General features: G+C 41.3%; 1 protein-coding gene across 2 annotated transcripts; it reads right to left on the reverse strand.

The window, feature by feature from the left end:
• Window positions 1–5,424: 5,424 nt before the first annotated feature.
• Window positions 5,425–23,405, reverse strand: ormdl1 (ORMDL sphingolipid biosynthesis regulator 1). 2 transcript variants are annotated; one of them, XM_070874818.1, is made up of 4 exons: window positions 23,302–23,405; window positions 12,592–12,773; window positions 9,506–9,657; window positions 5,425–7,974 (listed from the first exon to the last, which is right to left on the reverse strand). In XM_070874818.1, the coding sequence occupies exons 2-4, from the start codon at window positions 12,763–12,765 to the stop codon at window positions 7,839–7,841; spliced, it is 462 nt and encodes a 153-aa protein (XP_070730919.1). In that variant the 5' UTR covers window positions 12,766–12,773; window positions 23,302–23,405; the 3' UTR covers window positions 5,425–7,838. The 2 variants fall into 2 exon arrangements, with proteins under 2 accessions (XP_070730919.1, XP_070730918.1); XM_070874817.1 differs by lacking the exon at window positions 23,302–23,405 and adding an exon at window positions 13,936–13,974.
• Window positions 23,406–23,469: the final 64 nt, after the last annotated feature.

Consider the following 23,469-nt stretch of genomic DNA (forward strand, 5'->3'; position numbering starts at 1 on the left):
GCCTACTCCTGTTCCTATTTCTTATGTTATGTTCTTCCTGCACTACCTCCGTTTCTTGGAGCTACATTCCTGGTATTGATCTCTGCTACTACTTCCTGAGTATTATGGATCAAAGGCAGGTAAATGGAGCTGAGGTATAGATCAGCCATGATCCAACTGAATGGTGGAACAAGCGTGATGCCTGTTCATAATACTGGAGAAACATTGAAAGTGGTGTATCCAGAAATAATTTCTAGGTCCACATTTGATCATATATATGGGTGATCTGGACTTGGGCATAGAGAACACAAAATTTGCCAATTATACAAAGAGAATTAAGCAAACACCAAGGAGGATTGTAAATTTGAGAATAGGTAATCCGAATGAGCACACAAGTAGCACATGCCAGAGATGGTAATGGTATTTTCTGCCTTCTGGAGTGAATAGAAATGCAGTGGGCAGCCTGGGGAGTCTTGTTGATTGATTTATTCATTCACAAGCTCAAACGAATGAGTGTTGGGATTTCAATTGATCTTACTGAGGTGCAGTTTGGTCCTACCACATTCCTATTTGAGGTCAACAGCAGTATTTGTTTCTCTTCTCGTCGGTTATCCATCATCCCCTTTCTATATTCTCTCGCTGGGCTGAAATTTCTATTTTCATGAATTTGAGCAAAAGGAATTGATTCCTCAAGCAAGATTTCTCAATCCTCTTCCATATGTTACTCAGTTCAGGTGCTTTAAGCATTAGGCGGAAGAGGCGGCCATTTAGCCCCTCGAGCCTGCTCCACCATTTAATAAGATCTTGGCCTCAACTTCACTTCCCTGCCCGCTCCTCATAAACCCTTCACTCTCTTATCGCTCAAAAATCTGTCTATGCCACCTTAAATATATTCAATGACCCCGCCTCCACAGCTTTTTGGGGTAGAGAATTCCACAGCTTTATGACCTCAGAATAAATTCCTCATCAGTTCTAAAACTTTTTTCTGAAACTATGCCCCCTAGTTCTAGAATCCTCCGCGAGTGGAAACATCCTCTCTGCATCCACCTTGTTGAGCCCCCTCATTATCTTATGTTTCAATAAAATCACCTCTCTTCTAAACTCCAATAAGTATAAGCCCAACCTTTCTTCATATGACAACCCTTTCAGCTCGGGAATCAACCTCGTGACCCTTCTCTGAATTGCCTCCAATGCAAGTATATCCTTCCTTAAATAAGGAGACCAAAACTGTATGCAGTATTCTAGATGTGGCCTCATCAATACCCTGTACAGTTGTAGCAGGACTTCTCTGCTTTTATATTCTCATCACCCTTGCAATAAAGGCCAACATTCCACTTGCTGTCCTGATTACTTGCTGCACCTGCATACTAACTGTGTTTCATGCACAAGGACACCCAGGTCCCTCTGTACTGCAGCATTTTGTAATTTCTCCATTTAAATAATTTGCTTTTTTATTTTTCCTGCCAAAATGGATAACCTCATACTTTCCCACATTAGACTCCATCTGTCAAATGTTTGCCCACTCACTTAGCCTGTCTATATCCTTTTGCAAATTGTGTGTCCCCTCACAACTTGCTTTCCCACCCATCTTTGTATCATTAGCAAACTTGGCTGCATTACACTCGGTGCCTTCATCCAAATCATTAATATAGACTGTAAGTATTTGGGGCCCTAGCACTGATCCCTGTGGCACCCCACAAGTTAGTTTTCCAACCTGAAACTGACCCATTTATCCTGACTCTGTTTTCTGTTAGTTAGCCAATCCTCTATCTAAGCTAATGTATTACCCCCCAACCCTGTGAGCTCTTATCTTGTGCAGTTACCTTTTATTTGGCACCTTATCGAATGCCTTCTGGAAATACACATCCACTGGTTTCCCCCTTATCCACTCTGCTCGTTACATCCTTACAGAACTCGAGCAAATTTGTCAAACATGACTTCCCTTTTATAAAACCATGCAGCCTCTGCTTGACTGTATTTATACTTTTCCAAATGTCCCGCTACTGCTTCCTTAATAATGGACTCCAGCAATTTCCCAACAATAGATGTTAGGCTAACTGGTCTATAGTTTCCTGCTATCTGTCTGCCTCCTTTTTAAAAAAAAAACAGGGGCGTTACATTTGTGGTTTTCAGACAGTTGGGACCTCTCCAGAATCCAGGGAATTTTGGTAATTACAACCAATGCATTCACTATCTCAGCAGCCACTTCTTTTAAGACCCGAGGATGCAGGCCATTAGGTCCAGGAGACTTCTCCACCTTTAGTCCTATTATTTTGCTGAATACTGTTTAGTGAAAGTGATTGTTTTAAGTTCCTCCCTCCCTATAGACCCTTGATTATTATTGGGATGTTTTTAGTGTCTTCTACCCTGAAGTCAGATACAAAATATTTGTTCAAAGTTTCTAGCATTTCCCTGTTCCCCCATTAATTCTCCAGTCTTGTCCTCTAAGGGACAAACATTTACTTTAGCTACTCTTCCTTTTTACATACCTATAGTTCTTATGTTTTTATATTTCTCACTAGTTTCATAATCCACCTTCTCATTTTTTTTAGTCCTTTGCTGATTTAAAAATAATTCCCAATCCTCCTGCTAATCATGTGCAGTTGTACAGGGCCTTGGTGAGGCCTCACCTGGAATATTGTGTTCAGTTTTGGTCTCCTAATCTGAGGAATGACGTTCTTGCTATTGAGGGAGTGTGGTGAGGGTTCACCAGACTGATTCCCGGGATGGCAGGACTGACATATGAGGAGAGACTGGATCAACTGGGCCTTTATTCACTGGAGTTTAGAAGGATGAAAGGGGATCTCATGGAAACGTATAAAATTCTGGCAGGGCTGGACAGGTTGGATGCAGGAAGAATGTTCCCGATGTTGGGGAAGTCCAGAACCAGGGGACATAGTCTAAGGATAAGGGGTAAGCCATTTCAAACTGAGATGAGGAGAAACTTCTTCAGAGAGTTGTTAACCTGTGGAATTCCCTACCGCAGAGAGTTGTTGATGCCAGTTTATTGGATATATTCAAGAGTTAAATATAGCCCTTACAGCTAAAGGGATCAAGGGGTATGGAGAGAAAGCAGGAAAGGGGTACTGAGATGAATGCTCAGCCATGATCTTATTGAATGGTGGTGCAGGCTCGACGGGCCTACTCCTGCACCTATTTTCTATGTTTCTATTGCAACTTTGTATGCCATTGTATTCAATTGGATATCATCCTTTACTTCCTTAGTTAGCCACAGATGGTTCTCTCAAAAGTCTTTCCTTCTCACGAATATATTTTTGTTAAGAATCATGAAATATCTCCTTAAATGTCTGCCACTGTTCATCAACAATCTTACATTTTAATCCATTTTCCCAGTCCACTTTGCCTTCATACCTTTGTAATCACCTTTATTTAAGATCAGGACACTGGTTTTAGATCCAACTTTCTCACCCTCCAACTGAATTTGAAATTCAACCATGCTATGATCACTCTTTCCTAGAGGATTTTTGACTATGAGATCATTTATTAATCCTGTCTCATTACACAGTACCAGATCCAAGATAGCCTGATCCCTGGTTAGTTCCGCAACATACTGTTCAAGGAAATCATTTTGAACTCTTGAGCTCTATGAACTCTTCAAGGCTATTTGATTTGTCCAATCAATATGAAGATTAAAATAACCCATGATTATTGCTGTACCTTTCTTACAAACCTCCATTATTTCTTGATTTATACTCTGTCCAATGGTGCAACTACTGTTTGGTGGGTATAGTCTATAGGCCCCCTGTGACTTTTCCCTTATTTCTTATCTCTACCAAAACTGATTCTACATCTTGCTCTTATGAGCCAATTCATTTCTCACTACTGCACTGATCCCTTTCGTAATTGACAGAGCTACCCCCATCTCCTTTTCGTTTCTGTCTATCCTTCCAAATTATCAAATACCCCTAAATATTCAGTTCCCAGCCTTGGTCACCTTGCAACCACAGCTTTGCAATGGCTATCAGATCATACCCATTTATATCAATTTGTGCCATCAACTCCTCTATCTTGCTACAAATGCTGCATGCATTTAGAAAAAGAGTTTTTATAGTTTTCTTTTTACCATGTTTCCCTGCTTTGATTCCACATTGTCCCTTCCTGTCACACTCTGGTTATCTTCTCCCCCACGACTACCCTGCTCTCTTGCCTTCTCCCTGCTCTTTGACTTTTTAATTTCCATTCACCTGAACCCTCCTTTCCCCCACTATTTAGTTTAAAGCCCTCTCTTCAGCCCTAGTTATTTGATTCATCAGGACACTAGACATTTAAACCCATTTCTTCCACATCAGTCTTTGAGCCACGTGTTCATCTCTCTGATCTTATTTACCCTATTCAAATTTGCTCATGGCTCAGGTAATAATCCAAAGATTATTACCTTTGTGGTTCTGCTTTTCAATCTCTTTCTTTGTTCGACCCATGTCATTAGTACCTACGTGGATCTTCCCCTTCCAAGTTCCTCTCCAGCCCAGAAGCACCGTTATTAACCCTGGCACCGGGCAGGCAACACAGCCTTCAGGACTCATGCTCTTGGCTGCAGAGAACAGTGTCTATCCCCTTAATGATATTGTACCCTACCGCCACAACGTTTCATTTTACTCCACCCACTTAAATGGCCCATGGTACTGTGGTCAGTTTGCTCATCCTCCCTGCAGTCCCTGCCCTTGTCCACACAGGGAGTAAGAGCCTGTTTGTTACTGCAGAAATATTTAACCTTGTGATTTCCAGCTAACCAATGTTTCAAGATGTCATTATATCCAAATTAAGTATTCCGTATAGCATAGTATTCGGTTTCTCGGAATACTCCCCCGCAGAACAATCCATGATGTGCCATTTACTGCCTGGATGCAGAAGGATCATTTGATTATTTATTTTTCTTTTTAAAACTAGTTGATCTATGATACTTTAAAACAATATTTTTTTCCTGTTTCTCACTTAAATTCTCCCTATTCTGCACTCCTTACATCAAGGTGTCCTTCTATAGTTCTGACAATGTTTGTTCTAGTGTGAAATGGTCACCAGATAACCCCAAATTCCTGGCATTAATAAGTATTTTGATCCCAGATTATAATCACTCAACCATTGGTGGCCAAGCCTTCTATTGCCTTGGCCCTAAACTCAGGAATTCCCTGTCTAAGCCTCTTTACCTCTCTTTCCTCCTTAAAATCTACCTTCTTGACCAAGCTTTTGGTCAGCTGCCCTAATTTCGAATGCGGCCCAGTGCCAATTAAAAAAAAATCTCATTAGTCCTGTGAAGCACCTTGAAACGTTTCATTACATTAAGTGCTATATGAATACACGTTGTTATGAACTGAACCATAACTAATGTTTAATTTTGGAAATACAAGTATTGCAAATATTAAGGACAAACAAAATTTAGATCTTCAGGTGCAGTTGGAAAGCTAAGCAACATTTGAATGTGGGTTAGAAACTGGAACAGATGAAATATTTTCCTTTTCTGAAATTTAATAAAATTAAATTTATTACTATACAGTCCAGGATCCAATTGCATTAAAAGCCTTTGCTTATAGTTTTTCTTGGTGTCTGATCTACACCAACAGATTACAACATTCCCAACTTTGAAAAAAACAGTTTCTCATGAAAATAGAAACTTATGGAAATGGTTAGTGTTAATTGTGTAGTATATAAAAATATTGTTCCTCAGTAGAGTAGAGTATACACTTAGGGAGACAAAGTATGCTGTAATAACAAAAAACACGAATATAAAACCACACATTTTCAAATTCAGAGTTTAGCAGATAAATAGCATATGTACAAGGGCAGGCAACTGAATCTTTTCTTAAACAAATCGCCTTCTCTTATTTTCAAAGTTTTCACAAAATTACATCACTGTAGCCAACTGCACTCTACCACCATCTGAATTTAATGTTAACATTACTTTTTGCATGTGAACAAAGAATCAGAGGACAGTTAGCAATGACAGAACGAAGGTTGGAATTTAAATAGCACCCTGAATAAATTGGTAAGAAAAAAAAAGCAACACCAAATACAAAAATACATTTATGAAATGAAACAATGGATTACAGCAAAATATACATTTATATCTCTACATTATTTTAGCATTGTTCCAGTTCTTGTTGCTTCTTCAATTTTAAAATGGAAGCAGTCAATCAACCATTCAAAATACAGGATTCATTCTTAAGTCAATCAACACAGTTTAAAAAGAATATGGGCCACAATACTGCAAGGTCAAAACTGTTTTATTGTTTAAAGAATTAACTTTTCCCCCAAAGTTGTTTTAATTGCATAGAAGGAACATACAGATGTTTTGCATTTTTGGAAATACCTACTAACAGGAAGCTCAATTGTCTCAAGCTTTATTAAAAAAATGATTTGTATTTTTAACCAACAAGAGCTCTACTCATACTGATTTCAGAAATCAAAGATTCAAATAAACAGACCAGATGTGCGGTCTTGGGTAATGCTTGCAATTTTTTTGGTAAGCACTTACCCTAATTCAGAATGTTGAACCAACTTCAATTAACATTTATGCTGCTGATAACCTGCAAAGACAGACTGGCAGATTTTGATGCGTCAGCAAGCACAAGTTGATGCGTCAAGAATGTGGATTACTTATACAATTCCTCACAGCAGCTCCAAGAGTTACGGAGTTGCAAAAAACAAGAAAAATTCATGGCCGAGAAGGTGAACAGACAACCTACTCCCAATACTGTACCAGTGTCACAATTAAGCCAGCTGCTAAGATTTGTGCAAGAGCAGCTGGGGCAACAGGTTCAATCTCCTTTCTATATGAAGGTAGTTGGCTCCTACTCAAAACACATTTTCCTGAAAGTATGCAAGAGATTGAGAAATTACGAGTGTTGTAAATGTATGAACACAAACGTATTTATCTCACCACTGACACTAATTCAAATAGATCAGTGGTAAAGGAGCTGAGAAACCTTTGGTATCAACCAAACTCTGAAATGCTATTGGCCAAAACAACCATACCTCAAACCACAAGTTTTTCTGAAATACTATTTCATAATTCCCTAACATGAAACATACATAGAAAGCACACTGTCCAATGTAATCACTTTTATACAATTGATTGCACTTAGTCAGGTGAGTCATTACATAGAACAGAAGTGTGTATCCTACTGTATATTCCCAAGCAATTAAGTGTTTTACCAATTAGACCTACAATACAATTGTCTGATAAAAATGGTGATTAAACAAACTGTACTAGTATAACCCATAACATATAAATGGGTTACATTAGCTCAATATATTTAGCATTTAGTTTGATTCTCCACAAAATCTTATGTACCATAATTTGCTCAATCTTTAATGAAAAAAGCAAAACAGTATGCTTTTCATCTAGAATTCAGACGACAAATAATCTTATAAAATTCAAAAACTGCCACTCATTTCAATGATGGCAGTGCCTCCCTCTTCTGTACCTCATAGTAAATAAACGATAAGCTTTTCACTCAGAGTATCCAAAGTTGCCGTACTTCCAAGCAACTCCTCTCTCGAATACACTTGTGCCATCTTCATAAAGCTGTGCACAACAATTTCTTCAGTACGATAAAGCTCCTTCCAATTTCAGAACTGGGCCCGCCCAGTTTCTTGTGGGAAGCTTTAAAGTATTAAGTATTTATACCTGCTCCAATTACCAGATTTCATTCTTTTTCTCCTTTTACAAAACCAACATACAAATCTTTTGGAAATGGATACAAACAATGAAAATGGCATTAAGACATATACAGACTGCTCAGTACACCCTAGTAACAGTTAACAGTACAGCAGATTACCAATTTTAAAGTCTTCCCAGTAAATGTAACAAGCTAGTTAGAACATGGGTGATGACTTCCAACTTAGTATTTATTGATTCCAAGGATCCGAACTCCATGTAGTTGAGGCAGCTTAGGAATCAACACAGTCAAGAGAGATGCTGTATTGACAATAAAATGTGTTGGGTCATACTTAGTGTAAAAGCTGGCCAGAAAATACCTGCAAGAAATAAAATTATATTTATCAAATGCAAAGTAGCACAATATTTCCTTACAAAACTGTAGTTTAATAAAGCTCCTTAGCTATGAATACCAATATAATTCTTATTCATGGAATTCTGTATTTCCTTGAGACATTAAAATGTTTCCAAGCATGTTAAATTCACCTTTTTTCATAATTTGTTTCCATTGTTTATAACCATTGTTTCTGCAACAGGATACAGATTTTTTTTATACAAGCATTTTCATTATTAAAAATGTTCTCTGTACCTTTAAATATACCCACTAGCTACAAATTTAGAGAGTGAAGGTGGACAGGTGACCCATTCCCAGATCTCTGCCCATCACGGAAGTGGCCACTTAGTGTTGGAATGCTCCTTTCACTATTCTGGGGGGGAAACAAAGTGTTTGATCTTCCCTCAACACCATCCCAAACAAAAATGAGCACTCAGACTTGTACTGTACTGTATAATATTCCAATGCAGCATGTCATACTATCAAAAATTTTGTATTTTATTACACTGGAAAAAATTTGTAACGTTCTAACTAATCTGACCACAATCCAAAGTGCTAACCAAACTGGCTGATGCAACCTTGGCGAACTGTTCAAACTGGAACCAAGTTTCAGAGCCAACCATCCTCAAATCACAGCATTTCTACAGCAGTCTGCCCGTCACTACCTCAGCCATTCCACTGCTGTGAATCTTATGCATGCCCCCAGCCCTATATTCCACCCAAACATCTGGCTCCTGACTCTAGTTATGCATCACCCCTCTCACTTCACCAGATTGGTGCAGAGCCTTCAACTGCACAAGTCCTACTCTATGAAATCGCCCCCCATCCCCACTCCATCTCTTAAACCAATTATTCGGCATCCCTCCAAATCTTGCCCTGTTTGAATTCATTTTTATTACATTCAGAATAAATAAAATGAGTTATATTATGATACTGTTTTATTTTAATATAGCATTTAATATACTCAACCCATTCAATACTTAAGACAGCTTGTCGTGTTACATAAGAACATAAGAACATAAGAACATGAGTAGGCCATCTAGCCCCTCGAGCCTGCTCTGCCATTCAACAAGATCATGGCTGATCTGGCCGTGGACTCAGCTCCATTTACCCGCCCGCTCCCCATAACCCTTAATTCCCTTATTGGTTAAAAATCTATCGATCTGTGATTTGAATACATTCAATGAGCTAGCCTCAACTGCTTCCTTGGGCAGAGATTCACAACCCTCTGGGAGAAGAAATTCCTTCTCAACTCGGTTTTAAATTGGCTCCCCCGTATTTTGAGGCTGTGCCCCCTAGTTCTAGTCTCCCCTACCAGTGGAAACAACCTCTCTGCCTCTATCTTGTCTATCCCTTTGTCTCCAAGGCAGTGCTCAATTTAAGACAGATGCCAGGCAGCACCATTAGTCTAGCTGTGCAATGGTTTAAAGCTATTACAGGTCACCACAATAGTACAGGGTAGTGAAGGAGTTATGAGAACATTTATTTGTATGTACTTAACAAAAGTGGGATCTTACAAAATAATTGGCGAGATAGTTAGGAATTTTCTGGAAGACGTAAACTGTACTCCATAATCCAATTGTTCCCAATGTGTCAGAAGTCTAGCTTTCCCTTGATCAGGTGTTTCGAAGGGTGTTCCTTTGACTGCATGCAAGAACACATACATTCCCTGCAGACAAGAGCATGTCAGTTAAATTACAAGTAACATTACAAAACAACCCCACCCCAACCAGAAATTAATACCAAAATTAATGGATTTATGATTAATTACAGTTTAGGTATTAATCCAATTCCTTTTAAAAGCCACAATTGAATCTGCCTCCACCACCCTTTAATGCAGTGAATTCCAGATCCTAACCATGGCTGCGTGAAAAAGATTTTCCTCACGTTGTCTTTGGTTCTTCTGCTAACCACCTTAAATCGGAGTCCTCTGGTTCTCAACCCTTCTGCCAATGGAAACAGTTTCTATCTACTCTGTCTAGACCCCTCATGATTTTGAACACCTCTATCAAATCTCCTCTGAACCTCTCTGCTCTAATGAGAACAAATCCAGCTTCTCCAGTCTATCCATGTAACTGAAGTCCCTCATTCCAGGACCATTCTTATAAATCTTTTCGGCACCGTCTGCAAGGGCTTCACATCCTTCCTAAAGTGCAGTGCCCAGAATTGGACACAGTATTCAGTTGAGGCTGAACCAGTGTTTTATAAAGGTTCATCATAACTTCCTTGCTTTTGTACTCTAGACTTCTATTTATGAAGCCTAGGATCCCATGCTTTTTTAACCACTTTCTCAACCTGCCCTGCCACCTTCAACGATTTCTGCACATGTACCCCCAGGCCTCTCTGTTCATGCATCTGCTTTAGAATTGTACCCATTAGTTTATATTGCCTCTTCTCGTTCTTCCAACCAAAATGTACCACTTCTCATTTTTCTGCATTAAATTTTATCTGCTACGTGTCCACCAGCCTGTCAATGTCATCTTGAAGTCTATCACTCTCTTCCTCACTGTTCACTATACTTCCAAGTTTTGTGTCATCTGCTAATTTTGAAATTGTGCCCTGTACACCCAAGTCTAAGTCATTAATATATATCAAGAAAAGCAATGATCCTAGTAGCTACCCCTGGGGACCACCAGCGGTAGTTACCTTCCTCCAGTCCGAAAAACAACCAACTAATCAGTACACTCTTTCCTATCACTTAGCCTATTTCGTATCCATGCTGTCACTGACCCTTTTATTCCATGGGCTTCAACTCTGCTGACAAGCCAATTATGTTGCACTTTATCAAATGCCTTTTGGAAATCCATGTCCACCACATCAACCCACATAGCCCTCATCAACCCTGTTAGCTGATTTAAAAACTCAACCAAGTTGGTTAAACATGATTTGTCTTTAACAAATCCGTGATGGCTTTCCTTAATTAATCCATTCTTGTCCAAGTGACTGTTCATTTTGTCCCAGATTATTATTTCTAAAAGCTTCCCTACTACCAAGGTTAAACTGACTGACCTGCAGTTGCTGGGTTTATTCTTACACTCTTTTTTGAACAAGGGTGCATCATTTGCAATTCTCCAATCCTCTGGCACCAGCCCCTTATCCAAGGAGATTTGAAGATTATGGCCAGTACCTCTGAAATTTCAACCTTTACTTCCCTCAGCATCCAAGGGTGCATCTCTTGTCCTGATGCCTTTCTCCTATCTCATCAATTCTTATGCCATCCAGTATCTCAACTACCTCCTCTTTCATTAGGATTTTGACAGCATCTTCTTCCTTGGTAAAGACAGATGCAAAGTACTCGTTTAGTACCCAATCCATGCCCTCTGCCTCCATGTGTAGGTCTCCAATTGGCCCCACCCCATCTCTTACTACCAGTTTACTATTAATATGCTTATAGAAGATTTTTGGATTCCCTTTTATGGTAAGCTCTCAGTCTATTCTCATACTCTCTCTTTGCCCCACTTATCTCCTTTTTCACTTCCCCTCTGAAATTTCTATAATCAGCTTGATTCTCGCTTGTATTCTCAACCTGCTTCAACTTACTCTATCTCTTTTGTCATCCAGGGAACGCTGACTTTGGTTGCCCTACCTTTTCCCCACGTGGAAATGTACCTCGACTGTACCCGAACCATTGCCTCATTAAAAGGCAGCCCATTGGTTAATTACAGTTTTGCTTGCCAATCTTTGATTCCAAATCACCCGGACCAGAACCACTCAACCCACTGAAATTGGCTTTCCTCCAATTAAGTATTTTTACTCTAGACTGCTTCGTCTTTTTCCATAGGTAGTCTAAACCTTACGATACTGTGATCGCTGTTCCCTAAATATTCCCCTACTGACACTAGCTCTATTTGACCCACCTCATTCCCCAGAACCAGATCCAGCAATGTCTCCTTCCTCGTTGGGCTGGAAAGGTACTGATCAGAACGTTCTCCTGAACACATTTCAGAAATTCTTCCCCCTCTCTGCTCTTTACACTATTACTATCCTAGTCTATATTAGGATAGTTGCAGTCCCCCATTATCACTACTCGATCGTTCTTGCACCTCCCTAATTTCCCTGCAAACTTGCTCCTCTATATCCTTCCCACTAGTTGGCAGCCTATAAAATACACCTAATAGTGTAATGGCACCTCTATTGTTTCTCAACTCTAACCAAATAGATTCCGTCTTTGACCACGTCAGGACATCTCTCTCCATCACTAATATTCTCCTTAATCAATACTGCCATCCAACTGTAAGTCCCTGTCACTTTCTCCTACATTGGATAGTTAGAAAGTAACAACCTGACATTCAGGGCAAGGCTCAGCGCAAATTATATGCACAGCAAGTTGCCAAAAGCTGTCCTACAATGCAATTTTTATTTTTAAATCCTTGATGTACAGTATTGCTTGAAAGTGGTTGTGATCTTGAAAAAAAAACAAATTAAAAATCCAAACAGTTTACTAATCAAAGAAAAACTAACAAAACATGCTGGAAACAATACACAGGGCTGTCTGTATATGGTTCTTTGATGAATGCAATCATTTCTCAAATGTATTTTGCAGAAAGTGCCATGGGACATATAAAACAGCAAACAGCAGTAGTGTGGGTTGTCAGTTACTCACCAAGTTGTGGATTACATTTGTTAAAGTCCACACAACAGGAACAGTGAAGAAGGGGATGCTCAAGAGCACTATATGAAGCATCCCAACACCAAGCGCATATGTCAGCCATATTCCACGGCTGTTCATTACCCTGGTGTTGGGATTCACTTCACTGTGTGCGACACCAACATTCATCTTTTTACCTACAAGGACAAAAAAAAAAGGTTTAGACACCTACTTTCTAGGAATCAAGTATTTGTTTTCATTACGTCAGACAATAAAAAACTTATAATGGCTGTTTGCCAACTGCTCAACAATGGTTAGAAAGATGGTGTTAGGTGCATCACGAAAAACGGTTAAGATTTCCCGTAACTTTTATTAAAACAGCCCTTTTTCAGTCTGTTCTCACTTATGAATGCATGAAGTGTAGCACAGAAATAAAATTAATCAAAACTCAACAGCAATATGCTAATGATTTATTATAAGCTAACCATCTCATATCCAGCACTGTAATGCACGTTAAAATCTTGATGTATATTATATAAGCAATGCATTTTATATAAGCCCATCATTTATTGAATTTTGAAATGTGTTACCTGATGAACCTCTGATTCTCTGCAATGCAATAGCACAGTAAGAGGCATGTCCCTCACTCTACCATTACTGTCAAGCCAGAGGACCAACCCAGGTTTAATGAGGAGTGCAGAAGAACATGCCAGAAGCAGCACAGGCATTCCTAAAAATGAGGTGCCAACCTGGGAAAGCTGCAACACAGGACTACATGCATGCTAAATAGCAGAAGCTGCATGCTTTAGACAGAGGTAAGCGATCCCACAATCAACAGATCAGATCAAAGCTCTGCAGTCCTGCCACATCCACTTGTGAATGGCAGTGGACCATTAAACGAACAGAGGAGGAAGCTCCATGAACATCCCCATCCTCAATGATGGCACGTGAATGCAAAAGACAAGGCTGAAGCATTGGACAATTTTCAGCCAGAAATGCCTAGTGGATGATCCATCTCTGCTTCCTCCAGGAGGTCCCCACCATCACGGAAGCCAGTCTTCAGTCAATTCGAATCACTCCATGGGATATCAAGAAATGGTTGATCGCACTGGATACAGCAATGGATATGGGCCCAGTTGTCATGCTGAAGACTTGTACTCAAGAACTATTCTTGGGCCTACAGCCAAGCTGTTCCAGTACAGCTGCAACACTGGCATCTACCTAACAATGTGGAAAACTGCCCAGATATATCCTGTCCACAAAAAGCAGGACAAATCCAATCCAGCCAATTACCACCCCATCAGTCCACTCTCAATCATCAGCAAAGTGTCATCGACCGTGCTATCAAGCGGCACTTACTCATCAATAAACAGCTCACCGATGCTCAGGTTGGGTTCCGCCAGGCCCACTCAGCACAAAACCTCATTACAGCCTTGGCCCAAACGTGGACAAAAGAGCTGAATTCCAGGCGAGGTGAGAGTGACTGCCCTCGACGTCAAGGCAGCATTTCACAGAGTGTGGCATCAAGACATACCTAGCACAAAAGGATGATTGTGGTTGTTGTAGGCCAATCATCTCAGTCCCAGGACATCACTGCAGAAGTTCCTCAGGACAGTGTCCGAGGCCCAACCATTTTCAGCTGCTTCATCAATGACCTTCCCTCCATCATAAGGTCAAAAGTGGGGATCTTTGCTGATTATTTCCTAGTCCAGAGTTCCATTCACAACTCCAGATAATGAAGCAGTTCATGCCCGCATGCAGCAAGACCTGGACAACATTCAGGCTTGGGCTCATAAGTGGCAAGTAACATTAGCGCCACACAAATGTCAGGCAATGACTATCTTCAACTAGAGAGAGTGTAACCACCGCCTTTTGACATTCAACAGCATTACCATTGCCAAAGCCTCCACCATCAATATCCTGGATGGGGTTCAACATTGGCCAGAAACTTAACTGAATCAGCCACATAAATACTGTGGCTACAAGAGTATGTCAAAGGCTGGGTATTCTGCAGCAAATGTCTCATCTCCCGACTCCCCAAAGTCTTTCCACCATCTACAAGGCACAATTCATGAGTGTGAGGGAATACTTTCCACTTGCCTGGATGAGTGCAGCTCCAACAACACTCAAGAAGCTCGACACCATCCAGGACAAAGCAGTCCACTTGATTGCCATCCCATCCACCTCCTTAAACATTCCCTCCCTCCCTCACAGGCACAACCTGTGCACTGCAGCAACTTGCCACAGCTTCTTCGGCAGCACCTCTCAAATCCACAATCTCTACTACCTAGAGGGACAACAGGAGACGCATGAGAACACCATCACCTCCAAGTTCCCCTCCAAGTCACACATCATCCTGACTTGGAAATATATCGCTGTTCTTTCATCGTCACCGAGTCAAAATCCTGGAACTCCCTCCGTAAAAGCACTGTGAGAGTACCTTCACCACATGGACTGCAGCAGTTCAAGGCAACGGCTCAAGAAAGTGGCACACCACCACCTTCAAGGGCAATAAATGCTGGCCTTGTCAGCGATGCCCACATCCCATGAATGAATTAAAAAAAAATCTGGCCCGTCACCTCTCCACTGGCTCTTTGCGAGAGCAATCCAAAACTAATCCTACTGCCGTGTTCTCCCCCTTAATCGCGCTTTGCTTCCAATAAAAGATGCAATGTTCTCTGCTCAACCTAATGGCAAAGAATTCTATGCTACAACAACTTCCTACATAAAGACATTTCTCCTAATCTACCAATACTTTCAGGGAATGATGTACTTGGAACTCCTACGTCTCAATTGATCTCTTCATCCTCTTTACAGTGAGTATATATATATACTCCCATTGATTGTTTTTCTTCCCAAAATGCATTGCCCCACACTTATCCAAATTAAACTGCATCCAAATATTGGAAGCAAAGCGAGATTAAGGAAAAGAGCGTGGCAGTGGGATTAATTTTGGATTGCTCTCGCAAAGAGCCAGGAGAGAAATGATGGGCCAGATTTTTTTCTCATTAACTTGTATGTCTTTGAGGCCTTTTACCTCATTGTTTGCCGAACCCCATATTTTCATATCAGCAGCAAGTTTCAAGGTTGTACTCCCTGTCCCCAAGTTCAAATCATCCATACATACCAAGAACATAAGTGGACCAGCACTGACCTCCAGGCCGCACCACTTCTAAACCTCTCCAATCCAAGCAACACACATTTGCCCCAACTCTTTGTTTCTGGGTTCTCAAGCACTTTTCTACTTGTGCTGTTATATTTCCTTATATCATACCGCTAATTGTTCTAACAAGCCTCTTATCGTAACCCTTCAGAAAAATATATCTACTGTATTACCCTGCTCTATCCAATTCAAAAAAGTATTAAGTTTCTCGAAACAGCACTTGCCTTTAACAAATCTATGCCAACGGTCTTCAACCAACTTATGTTACATTAATGCCCACTAATTTAGAACAGATAAATCTATAGATCAAGAACAAGGATTTGCCCACGACAGATATTAGATTAACTGGTCTTTAGTAATCATCTTTCTCTCACTTCTTGAACAAAACAGGTTACATTGGTTACTCTCCAGTGCCACAACACAATTTGCATATTTAAAGATCATTGGAAAAATTGTGGCCAGAGCCCCTGCTGCTTCCTCTATTTCTTTTTTAACAGCCGAGAGTGTGAATGCCACCAGGGCCCAGAAACGTATCCATATGAAGTTCTGCTTTTTGTTTAACCATTTCCTTTTTTTTTTTAAAAACAGTGATCTCTAGCAATTGTTTTATATCCTGCTCCAGTACACCTACATCTTCAATTCTACCATCATTTTAAAAAACAATGTAAAATATTTAATATCCTCTCCATATCTGTAATAAGACCCACAATTAGGCACCCTCCTTCATAAAATATTTTTTTACTTTGTATATTTATAAAAGCCCTATTTGCTTGTTTATGTCAACCTTTTTTAGCCCTTCTAACTATTTTACCTCCCCACTACACTTTCTAAATCCCTCACAATCTTCTTTAGTATTAGCCCTCACTTTATTAAATTCCTCAGTTAAGTTTTAATCGCTAGAACGCCATCCTTTGATTCACCCCCTTTTGGCCTTGGGCCCAAAAGATGCGAGGGCCCAGGGGCAGCACGGGCCAGCCCACACTGCGATGTGCGCGCGCACGCGCGCTCGGTCTGTGCAGCAGAGCTGGTCTCTAGTTGTCTTGGGTAATCCTTGCCACTGGACCAAGACCTAGCTCTGTCAAGCCCGTGTGGTGGCTGGTGTGCAACGGCCACCACACGTTAAAAAAATCCAAGCACAAGCATCTTCCACCCTTCACGATGTAGTTCAAGATCTGGAATATTAGGTCCTTCATTGAAACACCTATGAACTCATCTCTTTTTGGCATGGAAGCACACTTCGAGGGACTGTCTATGATGATTTTGCCTTATAGAAATACATTTATTTTGTACTCTGTCTCTCATTTGAAGATTTCCCACCTTTAGTCAGTGGACCCATATGATAACTTTTCTATCTAATTAAACTGGACCTGAACTTTGCCCTTTCCCAGTCCAGCACCTTGCATCTAACTATCCTTTTCCAATTCGGAGTGACTCTTGCCACGAACTGGAAGCTACAGGAAGGTCCTAAATGTAAAAAAAAATAACGTTCACAACAGACGGAGGTCTGTGTAAATGCCAACTCTTATTTGCCCAAATACAGAGAAACGAATATTAAAACATTCCCATTGGATCGGCTCGATAAACATCCTCGTTATTTTTAAGTGTCATAGCAGTTTTACCCTTGTTGAAAATATTATAAAGAAATGCAAATTAAATTAAAATTAAAACGCGCAACATTTTCCCAAATCCGCTTCTTTATTTCTCAATTTGGGAAGTCCGGTGACAACAAAATACTGAACTGCGCATGCGCAACTACTTCCAGTTCATTGGTAACAGTCGTGTCCTTTTCAATTTAACATTGAACCCAATTATGCTGTGGTCACTATTTCCAATTGCTCTCATCAGCCACTTGCTCCACTTCATTTCCCAGAATCAAGCAATGCTCCTCTCAGAGTTGGACTAGTGACATAATCCAAGAAACTGTCCTAATTCAGCTCAACACGTCTATGCCGGAGTTTACGCTCCACAAGCCTCCTCCTACCTTACTTAATTTCAGCCTAACTCATCCTTCTATTCCTTTATTACTCACATGTATTATCTTTCGTCCATTCTATCTTAGGATAATTAAAAATCACATTATTGCCCTCATATTCTTCCACAACTTAGTGAATTTAATTCTAGGTGCCAGCCTTGGCTCAGTGGTAGGTTACGAGTTCAAGTTCCACACCAGAGACTTGAGCATATAATCTGGGCTGACACTTCAGTGCAGTAGTTGGAGTGTTGGAGATGCTGTCTTTCAGATAAGATTAAACACGAGTTCCTGTCTGCCCTCTCAGGTGGACGTTAAAGATTCATAGAAACATAGAAAATAGGTGCAGGAGTAGGCCATTCGGCCCTTCGAGCCTGCACCACCATTCAATAAGATCATGGCCGATCATTCACCTCAGAACCCCTTTCCTGCTTTCTCTCCATATCCCTTGATCCCTTCAGCCGTAAGGGCCACATCTAACTCTCTCTTGAATATATCCAATGAACTGGCATCAACGACTCTCTGCGGCAGGGAATTCCACTGGTTAACAACAGAAGGTGGTTATCCTCATCTCAGTCCTAAATGGCCTACCCCTTATCCTAAGATTGTGTCCCCTGGTTCTGCACTTCCCCAACATCGGGAACATTCTTCCCGCATCTAACCTGTCCCGTCAGAATCTTATACGTTTCTATGAGATCCCCTCATCCTTCTAAATTCCAGTGTATAAAGGCCCAGTTGATCCAGTCTCTCCTCATATGTCAGTCCAGCCATCCCTGGAATCAGTCTGGTGAACCTTTGCTGCACTCCCTCAATAGCAAGAACGTCCTTCCTCAGATTAGGAGACCAAAACTGAACACAATAATCCAGGTGAGGCCTCACTAAGGCCCTGTACAAGTGCAGCAAGACCTCCCTGCTCCTATACTCAAATCCCCTAGCTATGAAGGCCAACATGCCATTTGCCTTCTTCACAGCCTGCTGTACTTGCATGCCAACTTTCAATGACTGATGAACCATGACACCCAGGTCTCGTTGCACCTCCCCTTTTCCTAATCTGCCACCATTCAGATAATATTCTGCCTTCATGTTTTTGCCACCAAAGTGGATAACCTCACATTTATCCACATTATACTGCATTCTCCATGCATTTGCCCACTCTCCTAACCTGTCCAAATCACCCTGCAGCCTCTTAGCATCCTCCTTACAGCTCACACCGCCACCCAGTTTAGTGTCATCTGCAAACTTGGAGATATTACACTCAATTCCTTCATCCAAATCATTAATGTATATTGTGAAGAGCTGGGGTCCCAGCACTGAGCCCTGCGGTACTCCACTAGTTACTGCCTCCCATTCCGAAAAGGACCCGTTTATCCCGACTGTTTCCTGCCTGCCAACCAATTCTCTATCCACGCCAGTACATTACCCCCAATACCATGTGCCTTGATCTTGTACACCAATCTCTTATATGGGACCTCGTCAAAGGCCTTTTGAAAGTCCAAATACACCACATCCACTGGTTCTCCCTTGTCCACTCTACTAGTTACATCCTCAAAAAATTCAAGCCTCAAAAAATTCCAGAAGATTGGTCAAGCATGATTTCCCTTTCATAAATCCATGCTGACTTGGACCGATCCTGTCACTGCTTTCCAAATGCGCTGCTATTTCATCCTTAATAATAGATTCCAACATTTTCCCCACTACTGATGTCAGGCTAACCGGTCTATAATTATCCGTTTTCTCTCTCCCTCCTTTTTTTAAAAAGTGGTGTTACATTAGCTACCCTCCAGTCCATAGGAACTGATCCAGAGTCGATAGACTGTTGGAAAATGATTACCAATGCATCCACTATTTCTAGGGCCACCTCCTTAAGTATTCTGGGATGCAGACAATCAGGCCCTGGGGATTTATCGGCCTTCAATCCCATCAATTTCCCCAACACAATTTCCCACCTAATAAGGATATCCTTCAGTTCCTCCTTCTCACTAGACCCTCGGTCCCCCAGTACATCCGGAAGGTCATTTGTGTCTTTCTTCGTGAAGACAGAACCAAACTATTTGTTCAATTGGTCTGCCATTTCTTTGTTCCCCATTATTAATTCACTTGAGTCCGACTGCAAGGGACCTACGTTTGTTTTCACCAATCTTTTTCTCTTCACATATCTATAGAAGCTTTTGCAGTCAGTTTTTATGTTCCCAGCAAGCTTCCTCTCATACTCTATTTTCCCCTTCCTAATTAAACCCTTTGTCCTCCTCTGCTGAATTCTAAATTTCTCCCAGTCCTCAGGTTTGCTACTTTTTCTGGCCAATTTATATGCCTCTTCCTTGGATCTAACACTATTCTTAATTTCCCTTGTTAGCCACGGTTGAGCCACCTTCCCCGTTATATTTTTACTCCAGACAGGAATGTATAACTGTTGAAATTCATCCATGTGATCTATAAATGTTTGCCATTGTCTATCCACCGTCAACCCTTTAAAGTATCATTTGCCAGTCTATTCTAGCCAATTCACACCATGTTAGATCTCTTAATTTCCAATGAAATACAAACTCCGATTGTAGTTTTAACTTTTAAATCTCGGCAGAGTGTAACAAACTGCTTGGCTTCAAGCCAGGTCTTTGTTCTTACTGAGACACATGGTCAAAATGGCGGTACTTTATACCTGGATCAATTTACAGAAAAGAACTCGCCTTCTTTGACCTTATTGGCTCAATTGAAAGTCTTTTAACGTTTTATTGGCTCGCTACCCAAGGTCCGAAAATGTCAAGTTGATTGATGAGTTAATGCAACATGCTGAGCAGCACGTAGCAGCCTTGACTTGGGGGTCTGTGAATTTTCACAGTCTGTCTGAATGATCCTGTTTGAATACTCTATCACACCACATGCCATCGAAGTTAGCTTTCCTTAAGTTTAGGACCCTAGTTTCTGAATTAACTGTGTCACTCTCTCAATCTTAATAAAGAATTCTACCTCGCACAACAAGATTGCTAATTAGTCCCTTCTCATTACACATCACCCAGTCTAGGATGGCCAGCTCTCTAGTCAGTTCCTCCATATATTGGTCAAGAAAACCATCCCTAATACACTCCAGGAAATCCTCCTCTACCGCATTGCTACCAGTTTGGTTAACCCAATCTATATATAAATTAAAGTCACCCATGATAACTGCTGTACCTTTATTGCACACATCCCTTATTTCTTGTTTTATGCTTTCCCCAACCTCACTACTACTATTTGGTGGCCTGTACACAACTCCCACTAGCGTTTTCTGCCCTTTGGTATTCCGCAGCTCCACCCATACCGATTCCAAGCTAATGTCTTTCCTTACTATTGCGTTAATTTCTTTGACCAGCAAAGCCACCCCACCTCCTTTTCCTCTCCGTCTATCCTTCCTAAATGTTGAATACCCCTGGATGTTGAGTTCCCAGCCTTGGTCACCCTGGAGCCATGTCTCTGCGATGCCAATTACATCGTATCCATTAACTGCTATCTGCACAGTTAATTCATCCACCTTATTCTGAATACTCCTCGCATTGAGGCACAGAGCCTTCAGGCTTGTCCCTTTAACACACCTTGCCCCTTTAAAATTTTGCTGTAATGTGGCCCTTTTTGTTTTTTGCCTTGGGATTCTCTGCCCTCCACTTTTACTATTCTCCTTTCTATCTTTTGCCTCTGTCTCCCTTTTATTTCCCTCTGTCTCCCTGCATAGGTTCCCATCCCCCTGCCATATTAGTTTAACTCCTCCCCAACAGCACTAGCAAACACTCCCCCTAGGACATTGGTTCCAATCCTGCCCAGGTGTAGACAATAGAACTATTCAAAGTTGTTCTCCCCAATGTCCTGACCAATATTTATCCTTCAACCAACATCACCAAAAACATTATCTGGTCAGGATCTCATTGCAGTGCATAAATTGGCTATGATTGCTACATTACAACTGTGCCTACATTTCAAAGCTACTTAATTGTAAAGCACTTTGGGATGTCCTGAAGTTGTGAAAGGCACTAAATGAATGCACTCTCTATGCAGATCTTCCCCCCTCTATCCCATCTTCAATGTTTGGTAGCATGTAATGCAGATCAAGAATTGTACCTATTTTCAACTCTTATCTATGTGGATTCTATTTTAACAAAACCGACAGCTTTACTAGCAATGCAGTCATCATCAAAGGCAGTCCCTCGGAATCAAGGAAGACTTGCTTCCACTATGAAAGTGAGTTATTTGGTGGCTGAACAGTTCAACACGAGAGACACAGACCCTGTCACAGGTGGGACAGACATTCGTCGGGGGAAGGGGGGGGGGGGGAGGGACTGATTTGCCGCACGCTCCTTCCGCTGCCTGCACGTGACCTCTTCACGCTCGTAGCGTTGAGATTCGAAGATGTATTTTCTCCACCTAGGGCAGTCTTAGGCCAGGGTCTCCCAGGTGTCAGTGGTGATGTCACACTTCACCAGGGAGGCTTTGAGGGTGTCCTTGTAACGTTTCCGCTGCCCACCTTTGGCTCGGTTGCCATTAAGGAGTTCCGTGTAGAGCAATTGCTTAGGGAGTCTCGTGTCTGGCATGCAAACTAAGTGGCCTGCCCAGCAAAGCTGATCGTGTGCTCTTAATGCTTCAATACTGGGGATGTTAGCCTGGGCGAAGACACTGATGTTGCTGCATCTGTCCTCCTAGGGGATTTGCAGGACCTTGTGGAGACATCGTTGCTGATATATCTCCAGCAACTTGGTGTCTTCTGTACATGGTCCATGTCTGATCATACAGCAGGGCGGGTATTACTACAGTCCTGTAGACCATGAGCTCAATGTTAGGTTTGAGGACCTGGTCTTCGAACACTCTTTTCCTCAGGCGGCCGAAGGCTGGAGTCGCAGTGCGGATTTCGTCCCATGCAGATGGCAACTGACACCAATGTACCACTGTAAAATAAAAATCTACACACCCTGCGTTTAATTGTTAAACGCCCTTTATATGTAAAATTCAAATGCGTTTTAATTTCCACATTTACTATTTCATGTTAATTCAAAATACCTGAAGCAAAAAAAGGTACCAATTAATTCAATTTAAGATCTTATTAAAAAGGATTCCTGGCCGCCATACGTTTTCAAAAAGAACAAAAGGCCATCTGTTCTGATTGTGTCTGCATTTTTAATTCTGTTTAAACACAGAGGACACGCCCTTAATTCTGACCTTTCGTCAATGTGTAGTGTTGACCTGCCAATTTGCTTTGATTCGGTTGCATTCCTCTCGACAATAGTATCGAAAGTACAACAAATGCATTACACCGTATTTATTCTAATGGAGAATTGACAATATTTGCAATGCAGTGAACTGTGACATTACCTAATTTCTCAAACCTTAGCCAAATATCGAACTAACCCAACAAAGCATGCTTAAAAACATTCAGTAACTTGCAATATATTGTATTAATCTGACCAAAACAGCCTATACTGAAGGGAAGGGTGCTTTGCAGCGCTAGGCCACAAAGGAAAACGGGGAAGGCTGCAGCTCACTGTACTAGGATATAAGCATATTTTAAAAAAAAGGCAATTTCCATTCAGCGTATTGCCAAAAACGCCCGGTTTAGCAGCAACGGTATCCTCACCGAGTTTGCAGGAGGACGTAAATCAGTCACGCGGTATCCCACACTCGCCGCTGGCTCCTGCAATGAAGCGCTCACCCGTCAGAACGGAAGCATTGTGACGCGCTTTGAGTGACAGGCGCGGCGAGTGGGCGCGCGGGCGCTCACCCAATTGCCCGGCAGAGCCACGTG

Source organism: Pristiophorus japonicus, chromosome 3 (assembly GCF_044704955.1).
Source record: "Pristiophorus japonicus isolate sPriJap1 chromosome 3, sPriJap1.hap1, whole genome shotgun sequence".
Lineage (NCBI taxonomy): Eukaryota > Metazoa > Chordata > Chondrichthyes > Pristiophoridae > Pristiophorus > Pristiophorus japonicus.